General features: G+C 52.2%; 2 protein-coding genes and 1 non-coding gene across 6 annotated transcripts; all 3 read left to right on the top strand.

Annotated features, from left to right (window-relative positions):
* The first annotated feature begins 1,348 nt into the window (after positions 1-1,348).
* AIF1 (allograft inflammatory factor 1) lies at positions 1,349-3,402 on the top strand. 2 transcript variants are annotated; one of them, XM_049653603.1, is made up of 6 exons: positions 1,349-1,472; positions 1,649-1,710; positions 1,805-1,871; positions 2,239-2,280; positions 2,463-2,625; positions 3,176-3,402. In XM_049653603.1, the coding sequence occupies exons 1-6, from the start codon at positions 1,448-1,450 to the stop codon at positions 3,258-3,260; spliced, it is 444 nt and encodes a 147-aa protein (XP_049509560.1). In that variant the 5' UTR covers positions 1,349-1,447; the 3' UTR covers positions 3,261-3,402. The 2 variants fall into 2 exon arrangements, with proteins under 2 accessions (XP_049509560.1, XP_049509561.1); XM_049653604.1 differs by lacking the exon at positions 2,239-2,280.
* Positions 3,403-8,297: 4,895 nt separating this feature from the next.
* PRRC2A (proline rich coiled-coil 2A) lies at positions 8,298-23,672 on the top strand. Of its 3 annotated transcripts, none has more exons than XM_049653583.1 (31): positions 8,298-8,317; positions 10,508-10,682; positions 11,185-11,362; positions 11,717-11,816; positions 11,912-11,984; positions 12,320-12,463; positions 12,624-12,775; positions 12,956-13,035; positions 13,411-13,553; positions 13,854-13,944; positions 14,038-14,254; positions 14,660-15,134; positions 15,512-15,702; positions 15,953-16,250; positions 16,651-16,861; positions 17,052-18,917; positions 19,292-19,557; positions 19,759-19,889; positions 20,119-20,248; positions 20,354-20,439; positions 20,634-20,867; positions 21,007-21,147; positions 21,267-21,335; positions 21,449-21,616; positions 21,805-21,887; positions 22,055-22,265; positions 22,357-22,455; positions 22,588-22,800; positions 22,915-23,009; positions 23,116-23,206; positions 23,318-23,671. In XM_049653583.1, the coding sequence occupies exons 2-31, from the start codon at positions 10,571-10,573 to the stop codon at positions 23,456-23,458; spliced, it is 6,489 nt and encodes a 2,162-aa protein (XP_049509540.1). In that variant the 5' UTR covers positions 8,298-8,317; positions 10,508-10,570; the 3' UTR covers positions 23,459-23,671. The 3 variants fall into 3 exon arrangements, with proteins under 3 accessions (XP_049509540.1, XP_049509539.1, XP_049509541.1); XM_049653582.1 differs by lacking the exon at positions 8,298-8,317 and adding an exon at positions 8,490-8,671; XM_049653584.1 differs by lacking the exons at positions 8,298-8,317; positions 21,267-21,335 and adding an exon at positions 8,490-8,671 and having other exon boundaries at positions 23,318-23,672.
* Positions 10,867-10,997, top strand: LOC125939226 (small nucleolar RNA SNORA38). The gene has a single exon (XR_007462978.1). It is a non-coding gene; the product is annotated as a small nucleolar RNA SNORA38 (small nucleolar RNA).
* Positions 23,673-23,783: the final 111 nt, after the last annotated feature.

The raw sequence follows: 23,783 nt of genomic DNA, 5'->3' as shown, positions 1-23,783 counted from the left end.
TGAACAAAATGTCTCAGTGAGGGGAATGCGTTATCCTCCCCTCCCCTAGAAGCAATTACCCATACAGCAAAAAAAGGAAAGCGTATATATGTAGTGAAGACATTTATTAGAGGTTACTTATCCACTCTCTTGAACCCACGGTGGCTGGCATCCCCCCACATGCACACACACATCCCTAATGTTGGTTTCACCTCCTGGCTCTTGTGTCTACAAATGCTGTCTCTCTCAGTAACACTTTCAGTTCCTCCAAAGAATCCACTTAAATTCTCGAATTCCTGAGCTCTGTAGATTTCACTAAATATTTCAAAGGAGATAAGATGAGTGGGTTACATTGCACATCCTAAAGTGAACAAATAAAACTCATTTGGGGGCACCTGGGTGGGTCAGTCAGTTAAGCGTCCAACTTCGGCTCAGGTCATGATCTTGTGGTCTGTGGGTTCAAGCCCCGCGTGGGGCTCTGTGCTGACAGCTCGGAGCCTGGAGTCTATTTCAGATTCTGTGTCTCCCTCTCTCTCTGACATTCCCCCACTCAAGCTTTGTCTGTCTGTCTGTCTGTCTGTCTCTGTCTTTCAAAAATAAATGGTAAAGACTAAAAAAAAAAACTCGTTTGTTAGACATTTCCACATTTCCAAGTGCTTCCGTGGAACTGCCAGACCAGAGAGTGAAGCTTCTCTCCCTTTCTGATCCCTCACATCTTGCATTCCTCCCAGATGTGCCAGTGGACTTCAGATTTTTCTCCCATTCATGGCCTAGAAAAATTCAGTCAGCCCTTCCTCAGCTGTCTATCCAAACCTGCATACCCAGAATCATGAAACCTGAGAAAATGCAAGCCTTGAGGGTTACCTGACCCTCTGGACCTGTTCAAAGACCATTTGTTCCTGAGAATAAATACTCCTCCGTCCCCCCCTACCGCCATACTTCCAGTGGCTTCTTTCCTTTCTTATTCTTCTTTTTTAAGGTTTATTTTTGAGAGAGAGAAAGAGTATGAGCGTTGGTGGTCAGAGAGAGAGAGAGAGAGAGAGAGAGAGAGAGAATCTGAAGCAGGCTCCAGGCTCCAAGCTATCAGCACAGAGCCCGATGCAGGGCTGTACTCACGAACCTGGGAGACCATGACCGGAGCCAAAGTCCGAGAGTTAACTGATTGAGCCACCCAGGCGCCCCCAAGGCTTCTTTCTTTCATGCACACACTGGGCTCTCCTTAAGAGGAATTTGGGAGAATGCTATTTTCTCTTCTCCATCCTGCAGCCACCCCCCCCCTTCCTTCTGGGGTGCTCTTGTCAGCAAAAGCTGATGGGGAAGTGAAGCCTGGGACTAGAGGAAAAGCGAATAAGGGGAAAGGGGAAGTCTGGGAGGGAGGCCTCAGAAGAGGCTGATGGGAGAGGAGACAGAGGGCTCCAGCTTGGTCTGTACCCACCAGTCCACCGGCCTCTCCAGCAGCTGCTGAGCTATGAGCCACACCAGAGATTTACAAGGTAGGGAAGGTAGAATCGGCAGAGCCTAAAATGAGAGTAAAGAGATGGACAGATCTGGGCAGGGGCTGGGGGTGGTGAGCAGGCCTAGGAAGGCAGAAATGTGATGGCCCTGGGCGGGTGTGGGGGTAAGAAGAGGAATGGGAGGTAAGGAAGCATTAACCTTTGTGCCCCCTCAGGAGGAAAAGCCTTCGGGCTGCTGAAGGCCCAGCAGGAAGATAGACTGGATGAAATCAACAAGGTAAAAGGAAGATCTAAGGGGGCAGGGCCTGTGGGAAGGGAACCCTGGACCAGGGGACCTATCCTGCCTCTTGTTCCCCCCCCCCCCCCAACAGCAATTCCTGGATGATCCCAAATATAGCAGTGATGAGGATCTGCTCTCCAAACTGGAAGCCTTCAAGAGTGAGGGGAAAACTGTAGGGGGGAGGGAGGGGAGGAGTGAGGAGGGCAGGATTTCCCCAAGGACAGAGAAGGGACAGCAGAGACACAAAATCTACATTTATGGTGGGAAGAAGGGAGGCTGCCCCTATTGCCCCCCTAGTTGCCGTCCCTTTCCTTGGGCTGCCCTGCCCAGCACCCTCTCTGTTTCCCTACACTTTAACAGGGCCCCTCTACCCGACCCACACTTCCTCAGGCTGCCCTACCTCCTCCTTTCACATCTTCCCCACCTAGGGCTTGGTTAGCAACTCCTTTCTCAATCCCCTGCTGTGCCCCTTCCCGAGGACCCTCCAGCCAGCGCTGACCCTATCTGCTTTCTCCCCTCACCCAGAGAAATACATGGAGTTTGACCTGAATGGAAACGGAGATATCGGTGAGAAAAGAGTGATCTGGGGAAGTGTGCAGACCCAGGAAGAGGGAGGTGTCTCCTGCAGTTCTTAGTGGTTTGGGAGAGGGCCCAGCTACCAGAGTAGGAGGGAGGAGAATGGGAATGTGAAGGTGAGGACAGAGAGAGACAGAGGCTCCTCTCCTCTCACCCCCATCCGCTGCCTCTAGATATCATGTCCCTGAAGCGAATGCTGGAAAAACTCGGGGTCCCCAAGACCCACCTGGAGCTGAAGAAACTAATCAGGGAGGTGTCCAGCGGCTCTGGGGAGACTTTCAGCTACTCTGACTTTCTCAAGATGATGTTGGGAAAGAGATCTGCCATCCTAAAAATGTGAGGGTCCAGTTCCAACCTCTCCTATACTTACCTGTTTTCCCCTCACCCCTATCCCTGTCCCCAGGCTCACCTACACATTACTCAGCATCCATTTCTTCCCTTCTTTGAGGGATCCTTCCAAGTTCCTATCCCTACCCATTGTTCTAGTCCCCACAGCCCCAAGCTCTCCCATCTCCGCTTTCCTTCCTCTTCCTCCCACCATAACAACCCCCATCCTCTTCCAGACTTTCTTAAAAGGTGTTTTTTTTTTTTTAATGTTTTTTATTTTTTATATTTGAGAAAGAGAGAGAGACAGATAGAGCTCAAGCAGGGGAGGGGCAGAGAGATGGAGACAGAATCTGAAACAGGCTCCAGGCTCTGAGCTGTCAGCACAGAGCGTTATGTGGGGCTCAAACTCATGAGCTGTGAGATCATGACCTGAGCCAAAGTTGGCTGCCCAACTGACTGAGACACCCAGGCGCCCCTTCCAGACTTTCACAGTAGCCTAAAACATATTCTCTTGAGAAGGCTATCTCCTGATCCCTCTGTCTTTTCCCATCTCAACCAGGATCCTGATGTACGAGGAGAAAGCAAGAGAACAGGAGAAGCCAGCAGGTCCCCCAGCCAAGAGAAATATCTCTGAATTGCCCTGATTTATGGTAGGGGAGATGTGGTGGGATTGATGGGGTTCCTAATCACCCCAGCATGGAAAAAGAACACAGAATTGTGAGCCACAGTTACACTAAATTAAATAAACTATCTTCCTTCTCCAGATCAAGTCAGCTCGGTCTCCGTTTGGGGGGAATTTTATCCTGGGTTTAGGGAGAAGTGAGGCCCTTTGAGGGAAGGGCAGCGAGGATTTGCCCAAATGAACAATCCATCCATGATTTTGTTTTAAATTTTTTTTTTAACGTTTATTTATTTTGAGACAGAGAGGGACAGAGCATGAACGGGGGAGGGGCAGAGAGAGAGGGAGACACAGAACTGGAAGCAGGCTCCAGGCTCTGAGCCATCAGCCCAGAGCCCGACGCGGGGCTCGAACTCACGGAACGTGAGATCGTGACCTGAGCTGAAGTCGGACGCTCAACCGACTGAGCCACCCAGGCGCCCCCATGATTTTGTTTTAAATGTTTATTTATTTTTGAGGGGGGGAGGGGCAGAGAGAGATAGGAGGACAGAGAATCTGAAGCTGTCAGTGCAGAGCCTCACACAGGGCTCAAACTCACAAACAATGAGATGATGACCTGAGCCCAAGTCAGAGGCTTAACTGACCCAGCCACCTAGGGGCCCCTCCTTCCACTAATTTTGTAAAGTGTCAACCACAGCAGATGGTTTTGTACTCCAAGGGAGATTCCAGATATATGATAGCCCTGATCTCAAGGAATTTAGATGGAACAAAAAGACATGTGCAAACAAACAAAAAAAAATCACTCAGGTCCACAAGGAAGAGCAAGGATTATCTTTTTTTTTTTTTTTTAAGATTTTATTTTTTTTATTTTTTATTTTTTTTTAACATTTTATTTATTTTTGAGACAGGGAGAGACAGAGCATGAACAGGGGAGGGTCAGAGAGAGGGAGACACAGAATCTGAAACAGGCTCCAGGCTCTGAGCTGTCAGCACAGAGCCCGACGCGGGGCTCGAACTCACGGACCGCGAGATCATGACCCGAGCCGAAGTCGGCCGCCCAACCGACTGAGCCACCCAGGCGCCCCTAAGATTTTATTTTTTTTTAAGTAACTTCTACACCCAACATAGGGCTCCAACTCACAACCCTGAGATCAAGAGTCACATTCTCTATTGACTGAGCCAGCAGTCATCTCGAGCAACGATTACCTTGAACTGATATTCTCCATTACTAGTCTTTGTAAATTTTTAAAAAATGTTTCTTTATTTTTGAGAGAGGGAGACAGAGAGAGAGCATGAGTTGGGGGGGGGGGGTTGTTGCAGAGAGAGAGGGAGACACAGAATGTGAAGCAGGCTCCAGGCTGTGACCTGTCAGCACAGAGCCCTACATGGGGCTCAAACCCACAAACTGTGAGATCATGACCTGAGCCAAAGTCAGAGGTTTAACCAACTGATAATTTAAATGTTAAATTAGTCACTGAGGTCCTTTTGGGGAACAACCTGCAGAAACTGAGTTTAATGAAGGGAAAGGGGGCTTCTATTAGGAGGTTATTGAGAACAGATACAGGGGATACTGAATCCCTGGGTAGCAGAAAGGATTAAAAAGCCAGTCCCAAGAAAGGCAGGAACCTCAGAGTTCCTGAGCCTTCAGTGAGGCTATCACTGGACCTTTCCTCCAACTGATAGGGAAAAATCTGTTATATGATGGCTGACAGGACTGATCAGGGAATTTCAGTCCCTGCCTGAAGACTTCCCTTCCGGGTTCTTCTTCCCACCCTGCTTGCCTCAGGCGCGAAATTACTAATAATGAGGAACGCGGAAGTAACAGACTATAAATTGTCCCCTCTGTTAATGTTCTGTGCTCAGACCTCTGGAGAATGATCTCCTCTGATTCCACCATTGTAAATAAGCCTCCTTCCTTCCAAGATCTCCGAGTGCCGCTTGGTTCTTCTGCCAGGTGATCCAGACCAGTTTGTGTAACACAACGTGTCCAGATGAGTTAACTTAGCAACTCCCAGTTACTGGCTACTACTTCTGATTTCCTGACTTTCCGGGAAGAGGTAATCCAATTAGCCCAGCTCGTTTCAGGTACTGAGGACAGACTGTTGGCTCTTCCCAATGGTGAAGCCAGGTTGGCCTCCTAAAGAGCACTACAGTAACAACTGTATGGGACTTCAGATGAGGAAGAGGTCATTTCAAGTTGAATAACATATCCGAATATAATGAAATCAATAGCTAAGCTTTATTGAGCACCTACTATATGTGAGATACCAGCCTAAATGCTTTCCATATATTAATTCTCTTAATCTTTGCAACAACCCTGGTGATACTAGGGAGGATACAAAGGATCTAGAGCTTAAATAATTCGTTCACCCAGGATAAATAAATTGGGTTATATTCATACCTCAGACTATTATTATGCAGCAACAAGAATGAACAAAGTACAACTACATCAACAATGTGGAAGAATTTCATTAACATAATGTTAAGCAAAAGAAGACAGATGCAAAAGAACCCTTACTGTACAGTTCTATGTGGATACAGTACAAAATCGGGTAAAACTAATACATGTAGCAGGATGGTCAGGGAAGATGAAAATTTTGAATGGGTGATCAGGGTAGGCCTCACTGAGAAGATGACTAACACTGAACAAGACCTCATGGAGGTAAAGGAGCGAGGCATGTGGGTTTCTGGGGGAAGAACCAACTTGGCAGAGGAAAGAGAAGCAAAAGGGTCCCAAGGTGAGACATGCCTGGTAGAGGTAGGGAGAGTAATAAAATCAGGGGGCAAGTCATTTAGGGTCTTGCGGGCTACTCCAAGGACTTTGAGAGAAACAGAGGCATTATAGGACTTTGAGCAAGGGAGTCCTTTGAGGCTTCCTTTGAGGAAAGGTCCACCCTGAGTGCAGTGTAGAGGACAGACTGTAGGGACAGGGGTAGGAACAAGTGAGGAGGCTGTTGCTATAACCCAGGTGAAAATTGACAGTGGCTCAGATCAAGGTAGAAGCAGTGTATGTGAAAAGGCTGGATTCCGGGTATTTTCTCAAGACAGGAGTTCCTGTCTAATTGAAAGTGGGGAGTGAAATAAAGAAGGGAGTCAATGAGGATTCCAGGGTTTTTGGCTTAACTGTAATTTTTAATTTCCATCAGCTGAGATGTGGAGAGGACAGGTTTTGAGGTTCCGGAGATCAAATGTTCAGTGTTGGACCTACTGACTTTGAAATGTTCTTTTAGAGGGGCACCTGGGTGGCTCAGTCCAACTTCAGCTCAGGTCATGATCTCGTGGTTTGTAAGTTCGGGCTCTGTGCTGACAGCTCAGAGCCTGGAGCCTTCTTTGGATTCTCTTTCTGCCCCTTCCCCAGGCATGTGCACTCTCTCTCTCTCTTTCTCAAAACTAAAAAATAAAACACTAAAAAAAAAAAGAAATGATTAGATACCCAATAGGAGATGTCAAGGACATATATGTGTCTTCAAGTCTGGAGTTTGGGAGAGAGGTCTGCGATGAAGATATGCATTTGGGAGTCATCAGCACAAAAATGCTATTTCAAGTCAGGAGATTGATGTTCATGACACACGCAGGTTGGGTAAAGGGCTGGGGTGAAGGCTTGACTGGAGTCAGTTTAAGAATGCATGACAGGAGGGGGCCTGGGTGGCTCAATATGTTAAGTATATGACTTCTGTTCAGGTCATAATCTCACATTTCGTGAGCATGAGCCCCACTTTGGGTGAACATGAACCCCACTTAGGGTAAGCCCCCCCTTCTCTCTCTGCCCCTCCTGGGATACTCTCTCTCTCTCTCTCTCTCTGCCCCTTGCTCACTTGCACGCTCTCCCTATCTCGCTCAAAAAAAAAAAAAAAAAAAAGAAAAGAAAAAAGAATGAATGGCAGGAAGGAAATCTGACTGTAAGTATGGATAACTCTTCCAAAAAAATTTGCTGTGGTAGGAGACCTGGAAGAGGGGATAAGAGAATCATTTTGAATGTTTAAGAACTGAATTCATCTCAACTATTGTACTGAAGCTCAGGATAAAATTCTTACCTGGTTCTTGCTAATTTTTCTGCTCTAATTTTCCATACTAGAGAGGCAGTCTCTTAATTTAGTCACATCAGCTGAGGCACAGATCCCTAAAACCATGCCTCTGCTCATCAGTTCACTGGGCCTGAGCTGTGCACCCTTTCCTCAAACTTGGCTAAATCCTAACTAGTTCTTCACATTTTTTAGAAAGAGTCAATTTTTTCTAGAAGCATTTCTGAACCTCCCCAGGCAGGATCTGATTGTATTCCTCTACTTCCAGAATGTATTGTGGATGTCTCCGGCGGCTTCATAACAGTTGTCGAAGGATTTACTGAACGGTTAGTAGGTCTGATTGGAGCACAGTGATAGAAGACAAAGGAGGAAACTAGTACCGCATTTCGTAGAATAAAACCCATTGTGAAGAGAATACAAACTGCCAATAGTATCAGATATATAAATACATTCATGAAAATTGTTATAAAATTAAATGTCTTAGTCATTGGTTGCTGATATGCTAATGAAGAGGTCATTCCTACCCTATCTTTGTTCAAATGATTTGCATGTATTATGCAAATAAACAGAACTATCGAAAGAATGCCTACTGTGCACGGTGCCGACGATACACTCCCCTGGACCTCAGGATTGGCCTGTCTATCCACTTCATTTGCATGACGTGATTTAATAACTAGAAGGCCCCACCCCTCTGGAGCTTTCGCCCCTTACAAATGGACGCGTGTGTCGGGGACTCTTCCCTATTATCTAGGCTCCGCCCTCCGGCAGCTAATCCCTTCTGTCCCCTGCGTTCGCTCGGTCTCCCCCACTGAAAGCACTATCAGCCTTGCATCGTTTCCTTCATCTTCGCATCCCTACGTCTCACCGCTCCCATCTTTCCACGAACGCACGACGCACGCTCCGCCTCTCCTCCCTCCCCCCCACCCCCCGCCCCTATTCGTCGTGCAAATTCTGCGCCCCAACCGCCCGGCCGACCGACGCTGTATTCCCGCCCCCTCTACGCGTCTTAACGGCCGACGCCGGGGGCGCGTCTCTTTAGCCAACCGGCGTCCTAGCGCCTGTAAGTCCCTCCTCTTTATGCAAATAACCTGTGCCTGCTTCGCACGCCCTGCTTTTTTTTTTTTTTAAATAGGGACAGCCCTCGAAGTAAAGAAGGATAGGGTGGGAAGTGCCCCGCCCTTTATGCAAATCAAGGGGCGTGTCGTGCGCTGAGGGAGGCGGGAGGTGGGGGGGGTGCTCCCGGGGGCGGCGGTTGCCCGGATGGGCCGTTAGTCGGAGCCCAGCCGCGGAGTGAGCGAGGGAGACGGGAGGAGCCGAACCCGGCGCCATCCGCCGCCATCCGCCCCCGCCCCACCGCCATCCCACCTCGGGGAGCCCCTAGGCCCCGGTCCCGGACCCCCGCGCACCCGGCCAGGTGAGTCTGGGGAGCCGAGTGCTAACGCCCTTTTCCGGCGCGGGAGCGGTGGTGGCGGCGGCGGCGGCGGCAGTGGCGGGCCGGGGGGAGGAGAAGCTGCCATTAGCCGCCGCCATTTTGTCCTCCTGCTGCTGGGGCTTGCCTGCCCCTCCCCCTTCGATACCCCCAGCTTGGTACCCGCACCTCCAACCCCTCACACAGAGTGTATGCCCTGCCCCTAATCACCCACTGTCCTGGTTTCTTGGAGTGACCCCTTTCTTGGGCCGGTAACTCCACACCATCCGTTGCGCTCTTGGCCTCTTCACCCCAATCTGTGGGTCCCCTTCGCTACCGCCACTCTGGGGTGGGCCGCGCCTCACGATCCTCGGAGTGTCTCCTTTCCTCCATATTGGACCCCCTCCACCATCAACCAGTGCTTGGGTTCCCCATTCTTGACCCCCGTGTTCGCGTCGAGTCACTCCCACCCTGGAACCCTGTTTTTATCCTGCATCCTTGGTTTTTACGTTCCTCAGTCTTCCTCTGCTTTTTAGTTTTTCCTGTGTCTTTTCCCCTCTGTGATTCAACCCCCGTTTTCTTCTTGGGTGTCTTGACGTTGCCCTTTTACTTTGTTCTGTCTTTACCGTTTCTGCTTAAGTGTATTATTTTCCACCTGCTTTCGTTTTGATCCTTCTTTATTAGTGTTATTCCACTATTCTTCTGTGTCCTTTTCTTTCACATATTTATTTTCAAACATTCGGAGTCTTTAAACACCTACAGAGCAACCCCCATTCCCTCATTTTACCTGTCTTAAAGTTCTCCCTGATTTTTATCCTGATTTTACCCACTTTTTGCCCTGTGTTTGCCTGGATTTCCCACCACCTTCCATCTCTTTCCTGTACGCCATTCTTTCCTATAAATGAATGCCTGGTCACTCAGGAACTGACTGATGATGCAGAGTTTGGCCTGCTTAGGGAGGAAGGGATATTGGGGAAAGAAATGACTGCTGATGGACATTCTTCCTGAGGGTAGGAAAATGAAGTTGGTTCTGGTTTTGGCCCTATGATTATGGAGTGTGCTTGAGGTAGCTCCATAATGTTGTTTTTCTCACATCTACATAGGGTTAGTCAGAGCCCAGCAGTGTTCATTTCATCTTGACACAAGATTTTTTTCCAGGAGCTGGGTTAGGGGCAAGTGCAGGAAATGATGGGGTGAATGTTCCAAATACTTGGGGTTCTGTAGCTGGGGAGTATGTAGAGCCCCAGTTGTTCCATAAGGAATTACCTGGCACCAGCCCTCAGTCTGGCTGAGCAAGCTCGTAAAATTGTTAAACTCCCAGCATACCTTCGTGCAAACCTCCCCAGATGGGAGTGAGGCTTCTGGGAAAGGAACCTGGGGCGCAGTTAGGGAGTTGGTGGTCTAATAAGTGGGGGATCTGAAGTTCTGTTACTTGCAGAATGGAGCTTTATGCCTTTTTCTGCTTTTGTCTAAGGCTGGGACTTGTCATGTTTTATTGTACATATCTGGAATGATTTCTGTGGGGGGAGAAGAGATTATGAAGAGATAATGAAGTAGCCGCTACCCTTTATAGCCTGGCACAAAAGGAAGAGTGTGTTTACTACTAGGAGGATACTAAATTTTTTATCTGGATTTGCTTGGCAAGAGGTGTCTGGGGGAAAGAGGCACCATGGCATTTGGGCTCTGTGGGAGTTTAAGGGACTGGGGACTTTGAATAGGCTGGAGGCAAAGACACCAGAGGGCCACATATCTGGGTCCCTAATGAGAACAAAGGACCATCTAGGTTTCTTTTGGAGTTAGTAAAGGGAGCAGAGACTGAAACACTTGGTGTCTGGCCCACAGGCTCCGGCACGTTTTGGGGGAGGTGCCTGCAGGACCCAACGTACTCAATGAGCTTCCAGCGCAATGTCCGATCGCTCGGGGCCGACTGCCAAGGGGAAGGATGGAAAGAAGTATTCCTCGCTCAACCTGTTTGATACGTATAAGGGCAAGTCCTTAGAGATCCAGAAACCCGCTGGTGAGGGTCCTGCGAAGATGTTCCTAATTCCTAGAGGCTGGGCATGAATGGGGCATACATTTTAAAGCTCTTTGAAGGGAAACGGTTATAGTGCAAATATCAAAAGACTAGAGAAACACTAGAGACTTCCAAGTTTTATTTTAGGTCCCATAGGGGACGTTGGTCTTTGGATGAACACCATTTACCCTCCTACAAAGGCGTGTCTGTAGTTCCCTGTCTTTGGACACGTAAGAATCGGAGGAAGAGAAACGTGGATTTGGAGAAGTCTGGGGCCAGCTTGCTTCCTGCAGGCTCAAGATCAACCATCCAACAGAGAAGCATCAAGTGTAATGCATCTTAGTTTTTCCAGTGGAATTTCAGGGATTGCTGAAGGCAAAGAAAGGAGTGGTTTCTAAAAGGAGTTTGGCTATAAGACATTAAGGGCGTATAAATGGGACTTAAGAGAGAAAGTTGTCAGATCACCCGTGTGGGATGTTTTTTCACCCTCTCATCTTTTCTCCAGTTGCCCCTCGCCATGGCCTACAGAGTCTCGGGAAAGTTGCCATTGCCCGGCGTATGCCACCCCCAGCCAACCTTCCAAGCCTGAAAGCTGAGAACAAAGGCAATGACCCCAACGTCTCACTAGTGCCGAAAGACGGAACAGGATGGGCAAGCAAACAGGAGCAGTCCGACCCCAAGAGGTAGACAGAGGCCTGGGGGATCTAGAGTGATGAGTATTTTAACTTTGAACTTAAGGATGAGTTGGGGCTTGGTCTAGCCCAGCCACATAAGATCCAGAGACAGAGGGAAGCCCCTTTCTTGGCTATTCCAGGACTCCGGTTAGAGGACTAAAAAATGACACTTTGAGCTTTCTGTCAGGTGGCAGGAAGGCATCAACAGACAGCCTACACAGGGTAACTAGGTTATAGTATTCTGTCGTAAATACTTGTGAACAGTAACAAATGGGCCTGGGTTCACTTATCCTCCATGAATCGGAGAAGTAGGGGAGGGCATCGCAGATTCTGGATAACTTTCCTGTCCTACCATCCCTTTAGTTCCGATGCCTCAACCGCTCAGCCGCCGGAATCGCAGCCACTGCCGGCTTCACAGACGCCTGCCTCCAACCAACAGAAACGACCCCCAGCAGCCCCCGAGGTATGTGAAGAACTGGATGTTACTGAAGGGCTGGAGGCAAGAATGGTTTGTAGCTCCACCACCCACCATCATGATTTATTTTTCTGCTTCCCCAGAACGCTCCTTCGGTTCCAAGCGGGGTAAAGTCCTGGGCACAAGCCAGCGTCACCCATGGAGCACATGGAGATGGTGAGTGCAGGGCTGCTTGGGGAGCTTGCTCAGTGCTCTTGTGGTAGGTAGGAGCCCTGCACTATACCTTCAGCAAAGTGTTCTCAGTCCTCTGGCTAAATTTTGGGCCCCGTATTCAGTTTCATGGGCCACATAAGCAAATTCATGTGTCTTACTGGAGGGTGAAGTGGTTCCAGAGCTGACCTTGTTTCTTGGGGAATGGGTATGCAGTACGTAGGGGGTGAATTTTAAGACAGGAACTTGATGATCTGGTGCCTATCAGAGCCTTCCACTTTCATGGTACGTTGTTTCATGGTAAATATGCTTCTGTCTTCTGTGCACCCCAACCCCAACAGGTGGAAGGGCATCAAGCCTACTGTCACGATTCTCTCGCGAGGAATTTCCGACCCTGCAGGCGGCTGGCGACCAGGACAAGGCTGCCAAGGAAAGGGAGTCTGCCGAACAGTCGTCTGGGCCCGGACCAAGCCTCCGCCCCCAAAGTGAGTGGTTGCCATTTGTGAGTTGAGTAGGTTGTGAGTGGTTGGTTATTTTTTGCCCAGAGCAACACCTTATTCTATCTCAGAGCCAAGTGTTGGCTTATTCACCTTCTTCTCCATCATTTTAAAGCTATGTTCCTTTTTTGCTTTTTCCAAAATAAAGATTCTACAACTTGGAGGGACGGAGGTGGGCGTGGCCCTGATGAGCTGGAGGGCCCAGACTCCAAACTTCATCACAGCCATGATCCCCGGGGGGCGCTGCAGCCTTCAGGCCCACCCCAGTTCCCTCCATACCGCGGAATGATGCCGCCCTTTGTGAGTTTGCACATCTAGTTTTGGAGTGGTTGTGCTTGAAGCTTGAGATTTAGCAATTAGCACTTAGTTTTTGGAGGGGGCAGAGAGAAAGCAGGGGCCTATGACAGGGGAGGACAATAGGTTTAGGGAGCTGGTTGGCTCTTTGTCCCTCTAAGCAGCTGCTGTTGGGACGTTTTGCAGATGTATCCCCCGTATCTCCCGTTCCCTCCGCCCTATGGACCCCAGGGGCCTTACCGATATCCTACTCCTGATGGGCCCAGGTGAGTAACCCAGCTCTGGGTTTGTGATTGGGGACGGGAAGCCTACTAGGAAGGGAGATGATCTTCAAGTCCCAGAGTCTTCTATGTGTATTTTTTTGGTTTTGTTTTCTTTTGTTTTTGACATTTATGAGAGGGGGAGCAAGCGGGCAAGGGGCTGAGAGAGAGGGAGACAGAGAATCCAAGCAGGCTCCACACTGTCAGTGCAGAGCCTAATATGGGGCTCAAACTCACAAGAACTGACAAACCGTGAGGTCATGAGCTGAGTGAAATCAAGAGTTGGACACTTAACCGGCTGAGCCACCCAGGCACCTCTTGTATGTGGTTCTGTAACATGCTGTCTTTTACACTCTCTCCCGTTTGTCTTTTCATATGCAGCCGTTTCCCTCGTGTGGCGGGCCCTCGGGGCTCAGGGCCGCCGATGCGCCTTGTAGAACCTGTGGGTCGGCCTTCGATTCTTAAAGAGGATAATCTCAAAGAGTTTGACCAGTTGGACCAGGAGAACGATGATGGTTGGGCAGGTTAGTGGGTATGAAGGATGAAGTGTTTTGGTCTCAAAAGGCAAAATCCCCTGAATAAATAGGGGGTTGTGTTGGGAGAAAAGGAGACACCAAAGGGTAGGGCAGACACAGGGGGGAAAGCCAAGTCCTGGTAAAGAACTGGGAGGTGTGGGAATGCCAAGACTCACAGTGGCATTCACTTCACTCAGAGGGGGGTTGGCGTTTCCAGTACCGCATCCTGTTACGTAGTTCTAGACCCCTTTGAAAGTTACCTGAGATTGGAGAGAACACTTGGGTTATTACTTTTCACTTTTCCCTCAGGGGCCCATGAAGAGGTTGACTACACTGAAAAGCTCAAATTCAGTGATGAGGAAGATGGGCGAGACTCTGATGAGGAGGGAGCTGAGGGCCAGTGAGTTCAGAGGCTCAGTTTTTCTTGAAGTAATAAACTCTTAAGTGAGCTGTTTTACAGCTGATTTTAATTCCACTGTTGGTCTGCTCACAGCAAGGAGTCCCAATCAGCTGCTGGTGAGGAACGGCCCCCTGAAGCAGATGGCAAAAAGGGCAACTCCCCCGGCAGCGAACCGCCCCCTCCCAAGACGGCCTGGGCAGAGACCTCTCGGCCTCCAGAGACAGAGCCGGGGCCTCCTGCCCCAAAGCCTCCCCCACCCCCACCTCACCGGGGCCCCGCCGGGAACTGGGGCCCCCCTGGGGACTACCCAGTGAGTGTCTACAATGAGGGGTCAAGAAGGGTCAGTTGTGGGAGATGAGTGTTGGCTGAGAAGTTGAAGCAGTAGTAATAGAGGAAACTGGAGGGAGGGCCAAGAATGGGCTACAGGACGTGTAGATTGGTAGAGTATCTCTGCAAAGGTCTGGAACATCTTTGGTGTTCAGGGAGTCTGGGTTATAAAAGGAAATTGGGATGCTAGTGAGGAAGAACAAGGAGACCTGGGTGTCTCTGAAAGGAGAGAAGAAACAAGATTAGGAAGAGTTTGCCCCTACCCAGAGAGGCCACCAACCCAAGGCCGGTGCCTGCACCCGCAGCTAGAGACAGTTGATCAATCTGTGCAAAGATCAAAAACCTGACGACTGACACGTCTGGCCTTGCCGGATCTGCCCATTGACAGGATCGGGGGGGGCCTCCCTGCAAGCCCCCAGCACCCGAAGACGAGGATGAGGCCTGGCGGCAGCGGCGAAAACAATCTTCATCTGAGATCTCCTTGGCTGTGGAGCGGGCCCGGCGACGCCGAGAAGAGGAAGAGCGCCGCATGCAGGAGGAACGCCGGGCAGCCTGTGCTGAAAAGCTCAAGCGACTTGATGAGAAGTTTGGGGCGCCCGACAAGCGGCTCAAAGCAGAGCCTGCTGTCCCACCTGCTGCCCCTCCTGCCCCACCTCCACCACCTGCAGTCCCCAAAGAACTCTCTGCACCTCCAGTTCCTCCACCAGCACCAGCCCCAACACCAGAAAAAGAACCAGAAGAGCCGGCCCAGGCCCCTCCTGCCCAGTCAACCCCCACTACAGGTGTGGTTCCAGCTCCCACCCTGGTGAGTGGTGGTGGCAGTACCAGTAGCACCAGCAGTGGCAGCTTCGAAGCCAGCCCAGGTATGGAGATGGGGCTAGGGTACTACCAGGTGTCCCAGCTCTTCAGTGTTTGGGCTGAGGGTACAGGTGGTATGGGTGGGAGGAAATGAAGTTGGTTTATTGGACTGTGGCAGATGAAAAAAGCTCTTTGCTCGTGTGGATATTTGAATTCCTGGATACGTAGTGACCTAAAACCACTTCGTATAAGCTCAGTCTGGAGCAAGGGGTAGAAGGCGTCTGTCGTTTTGGTGGTTTCATGGGAATTTAATGCCACCGTCATTGTTCTTGAAAGTAAGTGCTTATCTTGAGAGAGGGAGGTGAGAGCTGAGGTGATGGGTATTCGTGGCATACCTGTTGGTGTACTGGGCCACTGATGATTATCTTTTTTATCAACGCAGTGGAACCCCAGCTGTCCTCAAAAGAGGGTTCTGAACAACCAGAAGAGGTTCCTTCTCCTGCCACAACCCCTGCCCCGAAGGTGGAACCCAAGGGTGATGGGGTTGGTCCCAGCCGACAGCCCCCCAGCCAGGGCTTGGGCTACCCCAAATATCAGAAGTCATTGCCACCTCGTTTCCAGCGGCAGCAGCAGGTGAGATCAAGTTATTTCCCCCATTAAGAGCTGTTTCTGTCCCTGGCTTTGATGTTTATCCTGTTTGTAAGTTGCCTTCCGGGTCCCTCTACTACCTCTTGTCTCTCTTGTGTCTCTTTGGTTTCCATGTCGTCCAAGTGTTGATCACATCTGTGTATTAACTTTGCCTTGATGTGTGTTTCTCTTTTTCTGTTGAGAGTGGTGTGGGGGTTTTGAGGTCTCTCTCGTCCCCTCTTCTGTCCTTGCCCAGGAGCAGCTTTTGAAGCAACAGCAACAGCAGCAGTGGCAGCAGCATCAACAGGGTTCCGCCCCACCCGCTCCGGTACCACCATCACCGCCCCAGCCTGTGACCATGGGGGCTGTGCCAGCTCCACAGGCTCCGCCCCCACCCCCCAAGGCCCTGTACCCAGGTGCTCTGGGCCGGCCCCCACCCATGCCCCCAATGAACTTTGATCCCCGGTGGATGATGATTCCTCCTTATGTGGACCCCCGGCTCCTCCAGGGCCGGCCCCCTCTGGACTTCTACCCTCCTGGTGTGCATCCCACTGGTAAGGGCCCTTGCATGGGAGTGGGTAGGGGACACTTCAGTCCCAGGAAGTGGGTATCGGCATCTTGCTGTGGGAATAAAGGGTCACCGGTGAAGGAGGTTGGGGCAGGTATGTGGTTGTATTGCTGAGGTGGCTCTTTGTTTCAGGACCATCTTTGGGAAAGAAACGGTGGTCTTTCATTGGCCAGGATTTACTTGGGGGGATTCATTAATTTAGTCTGGGGAAACTGAGTGGATAGGGTAACTCTTTCAGGAGTGTGCATCAGGCCCAGACTTGGCAGGTATAAGAGAGGAGTTAACATTGATGTGACTGACAGAAGCAGATTGGGGAGATGCTTTTTGAGCTGCAGGGCCTGTCATGCAAGAGAGGGTTAGCTTTCTCATCCCTCTTGTTTTCTTAGGCTTAGTTCCCCGGGAGCGCTCAGACAGTGGGGGTTCAAGCTCAGAGCCGTTCGAGCGCCATGCACCTCCCCTGTTGCGGGATCGGGGCACCCCACCAGTGGATCCAAAGTTGGCCTGGGTAGGAGATGTCTTCACCACCACGCCCACTGACCCCCGCCCGCTCACCTCCCCGCTGCGCCAGGCGGCTGATGAGGATGACAAGGGGATGAGGTGAGTCTGTAGTGAAATGAGTGCATTGCCACTGAAAGGGTCTGGGCTAGGAAAAAAGGTCCTTTGGATTATTGGTGCAGTGACAGGAATAAGTGTGAGAAGAGCGTCTGGGTGGTAATAAAGTGTTCTCTTTCTCCACCTAGTTGCAGTTTTTTTCATTCTAATTTCCACTATTTTGTTGCCCTTTTAGGAGTGAGACCCCTCCAGTACCTCCCCCACCACCCTATTTGGCCAGTTATCCAGGCTTTCCTGAGAATGGAGCCACTGGGCCCCCGATCCCTCGCTTCCCTCTGGATGAACCAGCTCCTGCAGGGCCCCGTCCACTCCCTTGGCCCCCAGGCAATGATGAAGCCACCAAAATACAGGCTCCCCCACCGAAGAAGGAAACCCCCAAGGAGGAGACTCCACAACTGACGGGGCCAGAAGCCAACCGAAAGCCTACCCGAGGAGTTGGAGGCCAAGGCCCCCCTCCACCTCGCAGAGAGAGCCGCACTGAGACCCGCTGGGGTCCTCGCCCAGGCAGTAGTCGTCGTGGGATCCCTCCAGAGGAACCAGGGGCCCCTCCCCGCCGTGCTGGGCCTATAAAGAAACCCCTGCCACCTACGAAAGCTGAAGAGCTCCCTCCCAAACCCCTGGAACAGTGTGATGAAAGCCCCAAGGTTCCAAAGCCAGACCTCCTCAAGATGGCAAAGGGGAAGATAGGGGTCCCCAAGGAGACCCCACCCAGTGGGAATCTTTCCCCTGCCCCAAGGCTTCGGAGGGACTACTCCTATGAAAGAGTGGGTCCTACCTCTTGCCGGGGCCGGGGCCGAGGCGAGTATTTTGCCAGAGGGAGGGGTTTTCGGGGCACCTATGGGGGCCGGGGGCGGGGAGCTCGAAGCCGAGAGTTCCGCAGTTACCGAGAGTTCCGAGGAGATGACGGGCGTGGAGGTAGTGCAGGTGGACCCAGCCATCCCCCTGCTCCCCGAGGCCGCACTGCCAGCGAGACGAGAAGTGAGGGTTCAGAGTATGAAGAAATCCCCAAACGGCGCCGGCAGCGGGGCTCAGAAACGGGTAGTGAGACCCATGAGAGCGATCTGGCCCCCTCAGACAAGGAGGCTCCTCCACCCAAGGAAGGAGTGCTCACCCAGGTTCCTCTTGCTCCTCCACCATCGGGAGCCCCTCCTTCACCAGCCCCAGCCCGATTTTCCACCGCCCGTGGTGGGCGCGTCTTCACTCCCAGGGGAGTGCCGTCACGCCGGGGTCGAGGAGGAGGGCGGCCCCCTCCGCCCATTTGTCCAGGCTGGAGCCCTCCGACCAAGTCCCTGGCCCCCAAGAAGCCTCCGACAGCTCCTTTGCCACCGAGTAAGGAGCCTTTGAAAGAGAAGCTGATCACAGGGCCTCTATCCCCCATAGCCCGGGGAGGCAGCAGTGGAGGCAGCAACGTGGGCATGGGTGTGGAAGATGGGGAGCGGCCCCGACGGAGGAGGCACGGGAGGGCTCAGCAGCAGGACAAACCGCCTCGGTTCAGGAGGCTGAAACAGGAACGGGAGAATGCGGCCAGAGGGACTGAGGGCAAGCCCTCTTCCCTAGCCCTTCCAGCCCCTGCCTCTGGAGTGGAGGAGACCCTCACGACAGTTTCCATGCCCCCACCCCCGCGCCGGGCAGCTGCCAAGTCTCCCGATCTGTCAAACCAGAACTCTGATCAAGCCAACGAGGAATGGGAGACCGCATCAGAGAGCAGCGACTTTGCCAGTGAGCGCAGGGGGGACAAGGAGGCTCCCCCGCCAGCATTGCTGGCCCCCAAAGCTGTGGGAACTCCCGGGGGCAGTGGAGGCGGAACCGGACCAGGCATTTCAACCATGTCCCGTGGAGATTTAAGCCAGAGAGCCAAGGATTTGAGCAAGCGGAGCTTCTCAAGTCAGCGGCCTGGCATGGAAAGGCAGAACCGGCGCCCAGGCCCTGGCAGCAAGGCTGGCAGCGGTGGCAGCAGCAGTGGAGGAGGTGGGGGACCTGGAGGGAGGACTGGCCCAGGGCGAGGAGACAAGAGGAGCTGGCCCTCTCCCAAGAACCGAAGGTGGGTAGGGACAGGCTATTAAGTTTATTCTAAGGCTAGACTGAGGGGGAAGGGAGAGAATCTGAAGGAAAGGGAAGTTGGGCACCATGGACTCTGAGATCTAAGGGCACATGGGCTGCTGGGCGCTGGAACACCCACACGTAGGGAAAATAGTTGGAAAGCAATTGATTGAGTCTGGAGCGTGTGTGTATTGTATGCATATTCTCTGTTCTTTGCTCCATTCTGTAGACCCGTGCCATACACCTAGGACTTGTTAGATGTGCTTAGAAACACCTGGATTTTAACAGGGAGGTGGGAGAGGTTGGAAGACTTGACTGGTAGGGAAAGAGTTAACAATTCCATGAATATTAGAGTTGATGCTCTGTTCTCTTCAGCCGACCTGAGGAGCGTCCCCCAGGGCTTCCTCTGCCTCCCCCGCCTCCCAGCAGCTCGGCTGTCTTCCGCCTGGACCAAGTTATCCACAGCAACCCTGCTGGCATCCAACAGGCTCTGGCCCAACTCAGCAGCCGCCAAGGGAGTGCAGCTGCACCAGGGGGGCACCCAAGGCCCAAGCCTGGGCCTCCCCAAACCCCCCAGGGCCCCTCCCCTCGGCCCCCAACTCGATATGACCCTCAGAGGGCCAACAACAGCGTCGGTTCGGGTAAGCTGGAGGGGCTAAGGGTGGGAATGTCTCCATCCCCAGAAAAGGTCAGGTGCTAAAGGGGGCAGAGTCTGCCCTGGGGACCTTGATGATGGGTGTCTGCACTGACCAAAGGTGGAAGGCTTGGGAGGGGGCTAACAGGAAAAACTAGAATCAGATGTAGACCAAGGCAGATGCTGACGGATTTCCCCTTTTCCCCAGACCCCCACTTCGAGGAGCCAGGGCTGATGGTGAGGGGGGTGGGCGGAACTCCCCGGGACTCTGCCGGGGTTAATCCCTTCCCCCCGAAACGGCGGGAGCGGCCTCCCAGAAAACCGGAGCTGCTGCAGGAGGTGAGGGATGGAGCTTGAGATTGTGTTTCACTGCTCTTACTCCTGAAGGTTCTCACTTACGTTTTCTCCACTTTTTCCTGTTCTTGTCATTGCGTCCTTACTCCCAGATTCTCCGTTATTAGTCACTTCTTGTCTCCCTTTTTGTCCCACACCTCATTCTGGCCCAGCCACTTCCACTCCCCAGTTCCCACCTCACTTATGTTTTGTTTCTGGCCTTTCTCACCTTTAGGAATCTTTGCCGCAGTCTCATAGTTCTGGATTTTTGGGCCCCAAGCCTGAGGGCCCAGGCCCTCAGGGAGAGTGCAGAGAGGCAGGGACAGAGGCCCTGACTCCTCACATCTGGAACCGTTTACATACTGGTGAGTACAAGTGAGCAGTGGTTGAAAAGGGCAATGTCAGAGAGCCAAGAGGGCAAGGTGGCCTCTGGACTGCCTCTCATCTCTGCTGTCTGGTGCTCTACCCAGCCGCTAGCCGGAAGAGTTACCGGCCTGGCTCCATGGAGCCCTGGATGGAACCCCTGAGCCCTTTTGAGGATGTTGCTGGAACAGAGGTAAGTGACGATGGGAAGGGAGTGTCTGAGCTGGGATTCTCTTGAGCACTGGTAGTGCTTCTCCACCTGGTCTGGGTTGTCCAGGGCTATTTGCTCACATAATTTCTCCCTTTTCTTCAGTTTGTATTTGTAAACATTGGGTACTGATTGATGACTTATTTTGATTTAACTAACTTTTTTTCCACTCCTCTCAGATGAGTCAGTCTGACAGTGGGGTGGACCTGAGTGGGGATTCTCAGGTGTCATCAGGTCCCTGCAGCCAGCGAAGTTCCCCTGATGGAGGACTCAAGGGGGCATCAGAGGGGCCTCCCAAGCGGCCTGGAGACCCCTCACCCCTGAATGCTGTTCCTGGTGAGGGTTCACCTGGCTCTGAATCCTCTGAACCTCCTAGGAGACGGCCGCCTGCTCCCCTTGATGGGGACAGAAAGGTAAAAGACCAAAAACAAGAGGAATGTTTCTGGGCCTCTGACTTTGGCCCTACATTTGTCGTCTCCTCTGTGCTTCTGTGTTTTGGGGATTCTTTCATTTGGGAGACGTGACTTGACTTCCTTTACTTCCCCAACGTAGGAGCTGCCCCGGGAGCAGCCTTTGCCCCCTGGCCCCATTGGCACAGAACGGTTGCAGCGTTCAGACCGAGGCCCAGAGCCCGGCTCCCTCCGGCCGTCCCATCGATCTGGGCCCCCGGTCCAGTTTGGCACCAGTGACCAGGTCTGCTTGGGCAGGATCTGAGTACCTTGGGTTGGGTGAAGAGGGGAAAATCTGGAGGTGGGATGTGGAGGATACAGGTCTTGAGTCATGGGACAATCCCCCTTGCATCACTACCACAGGACTCGGACTTGCGCCTAGTGGTAGGAGACAGTTTAAAAGCAGAGAAGGAGTTAGCATCAGTCACTGAGGTGAGTGGGAGAATGAGTTTGGTGGAAAGGCCTTCGGTTTCTGGAAAAAAATGGGTGTGACCTGGAATCCAGGAAGCCCAAACATTGCTTCTGACAAGGCTTTTTCCTCATAGGCCATCCCTGTATCCCGAGATTGGGAGTTACTCCCCAGTGCTTCTGCCTCAGCTGAGCCACAATCCAAGAACCTGGGTCCTGGGCACTGTGGCCCAGAGCCCAGTTCCTCAGGCCAGCGTTTGTACCCTGAGGTCTTCTATGGCAGCCCTGGGCCTCCCAATTCTCAGGTAGGTCCTATTTCCTGTCCCATGACTCCTTTCTGCCTGCTGCCCCTTAGTGTCTGTCTTTCTGATTTGTGTAGTTGTAAAATGCCATTTTGTTATTTCATTTTTCTCCTTGGCTTACTGTAGTAGGTGGGGTGGGAGATCTTTTCTTGACCAGAAAAATGAGCTATTCCAGCCTTGCTCTCCCTCAGGTCTCAGGGGGAGCCATAGACTCTCAGTTACATCCCAACAGTGGAGGCTTCCGCCCTGGGACACCCTCACTTCACCCTTACAGGTGAGACTCAATGACTGTTGATCTCAGAAGGACACGCAACTGTGTCTCAGTGGGAGGGAAGGGGAAGACCTGTTTCTGGGGTATGAAACACTAGTAGACTTAACTTGGAACAAGTGATTCTGGTTTCCTGACTCCTTCTCCCCACCTGACTTTTTCTCCCCCTCCAGATCACAGCCCCTGTACCTCCCCCCGGGCCCAGCGCCCCCCTCGGCACTGCTTTCTGGGGTAGCTGTCAAGGGCCAGTTTTTGGATTTCTCTGCACTGCAAGCAACAGAGCTGGGGAAGCTGCCAGCTGGGGGAATCCTCTACCCTCCACCTTCCTTCCTCTACTCTCCAGCTTTCTGCCCCAGCCCTTTGCCCGACCCACCCTTGCTTCAGGTGAGAGGTGGGCAGGTGCTGGGCTTCGGGAGTTAGGGATGGGGGAGAATGCTTTTGGGAGTTGACATTTCTCCCTGTTGTCTCCCAACAGGTGCGCCAGGATCTGCCATCCCCCTCAGATTTTTATTCTACTCCTCTGCAACCTGGTGGCCAAAGTGGCTTCCTCCCCTCGGGGGCCCCTGCCCAACAGGTACCTTTTGTTACTTGTCCCTCATTGTTTCTCTGCCCAATTTCCAGCTTTTTTGTCTGACTCTGTTTCTGGTTTTATGACCTTCCTCCCTGCCCTTAATACCCTCCCCCCAACATTATTTCTTAACTACAGATGCTTCTACCCATGGTGGACTCACAGCTGCCTGTGGTGAACTTTGGCTCCCTGCCACCAGCGCCACCTCCTGCCCCACCGCCCCTTTCTCTGTTACCTGTGGGCCCTGCTCTGCAGCCCCCCAGCCTGGCTGTGCGGCCCCCACCTGCTCCTGCTACTCGGGTGCTGCCTTCACCTGCCAGACCCTTTCCCCCTAGCTTGGGGCGAGCCGAGGTAAGGTATAGGAACTGAAGTGTGAGGGAACTCCTAAGAGCTAGGGGTAGGGATTCAGAATCTCCAGGTGAATTGGGTTGGGAGGCAGGAGGCTCATGAATTTTTTTCCTTCAGCTGCACCCAGTGGAACTAAAGCCCTTCCAGGATTATCGGAAACTGAGCGGCAACCTTGGGGGACCTGGGTCGTCACGTACTCCCCCAGCTGGAAGGCAAGAGGAGGGAGTGGGGATGCAGACTGCTCACCCTTAAGGGCTTTCTTACTAAGGGGCCAGGGAACAGGGGTCAGGCTTGCCTTAAACACTCTTTTTCCTTTAGGTCATTCTCTGGCCTCAATTCCCGTCTCAAGGCCCCACCATCTACCTATAGCGGAGTCTTCCGCACCCAGCGCATCGACCTCTACCAGCAGGTGAAGGGGAGACCCCTGTGGCCCCAAGTCTGAATCCAAGAGTTACCATCTGAGTTCCTGTCTTTTCCATCCCTGACTTCCCAGTATGACCTCTATATACCTATATCCTAGGCCTCCCCACCGGATGCCCTGCGCTGGATGCCGAAGCCTTGGGAGCGGACAGGGCCACCTTCTCGAGAGGGGCCTTCCCGACGGGCAGAGGAGCCTGGGTCTCGAGGGGACAAGGATCCTGGGTTGCCCCCACCCCGCTGAGGGAGTTCCCCTTGCCCCCCCCCCCCGGGGCTTGTATATAGATTATAAATATATAAGGGGGAAAGGGGTGGGTGGGGAGGGGTTGTGGGGCTGGGGCCTCACTTCCCCTCCACCCCCCTCCCCTGGTCCCCTATCCCTGGGGCCGTTTGTTAAAAAAGAGTAATAAAAGGATTAAAAAATTTTTCTGAAATGATTTTGGGGATGGGTTGGTTGTTTGCAATCTTTTTGTAGCATAGTACAGTCCCCAGTGAAGTGGTTTTACAGAATTTACTTACCTCAGTGATCTGTTGTAACGAGCTATCTCAAAATTTGACCATTTTATTGT

Source organism: Panthera uncia (genome assembly GCF_023721935.1).
Source record: "Panthera uncia isolate 11264 chromosome B2 unlocalized genomic scaffold, Puncia_PCG_1.0 HiC_scaffold_24, whole genome shotgun sequence".
Classification (NCBI taxonomy): Eukaryota; Metazoa; Chordata; class Mammalia; order Carnivora; family Felidae; genus Panthera; species Panthera uncia.
Note: the sequence above shows the minus strand (reverse complement) of the source record. Positions and strands in the feature narration are given on the sequence as shown.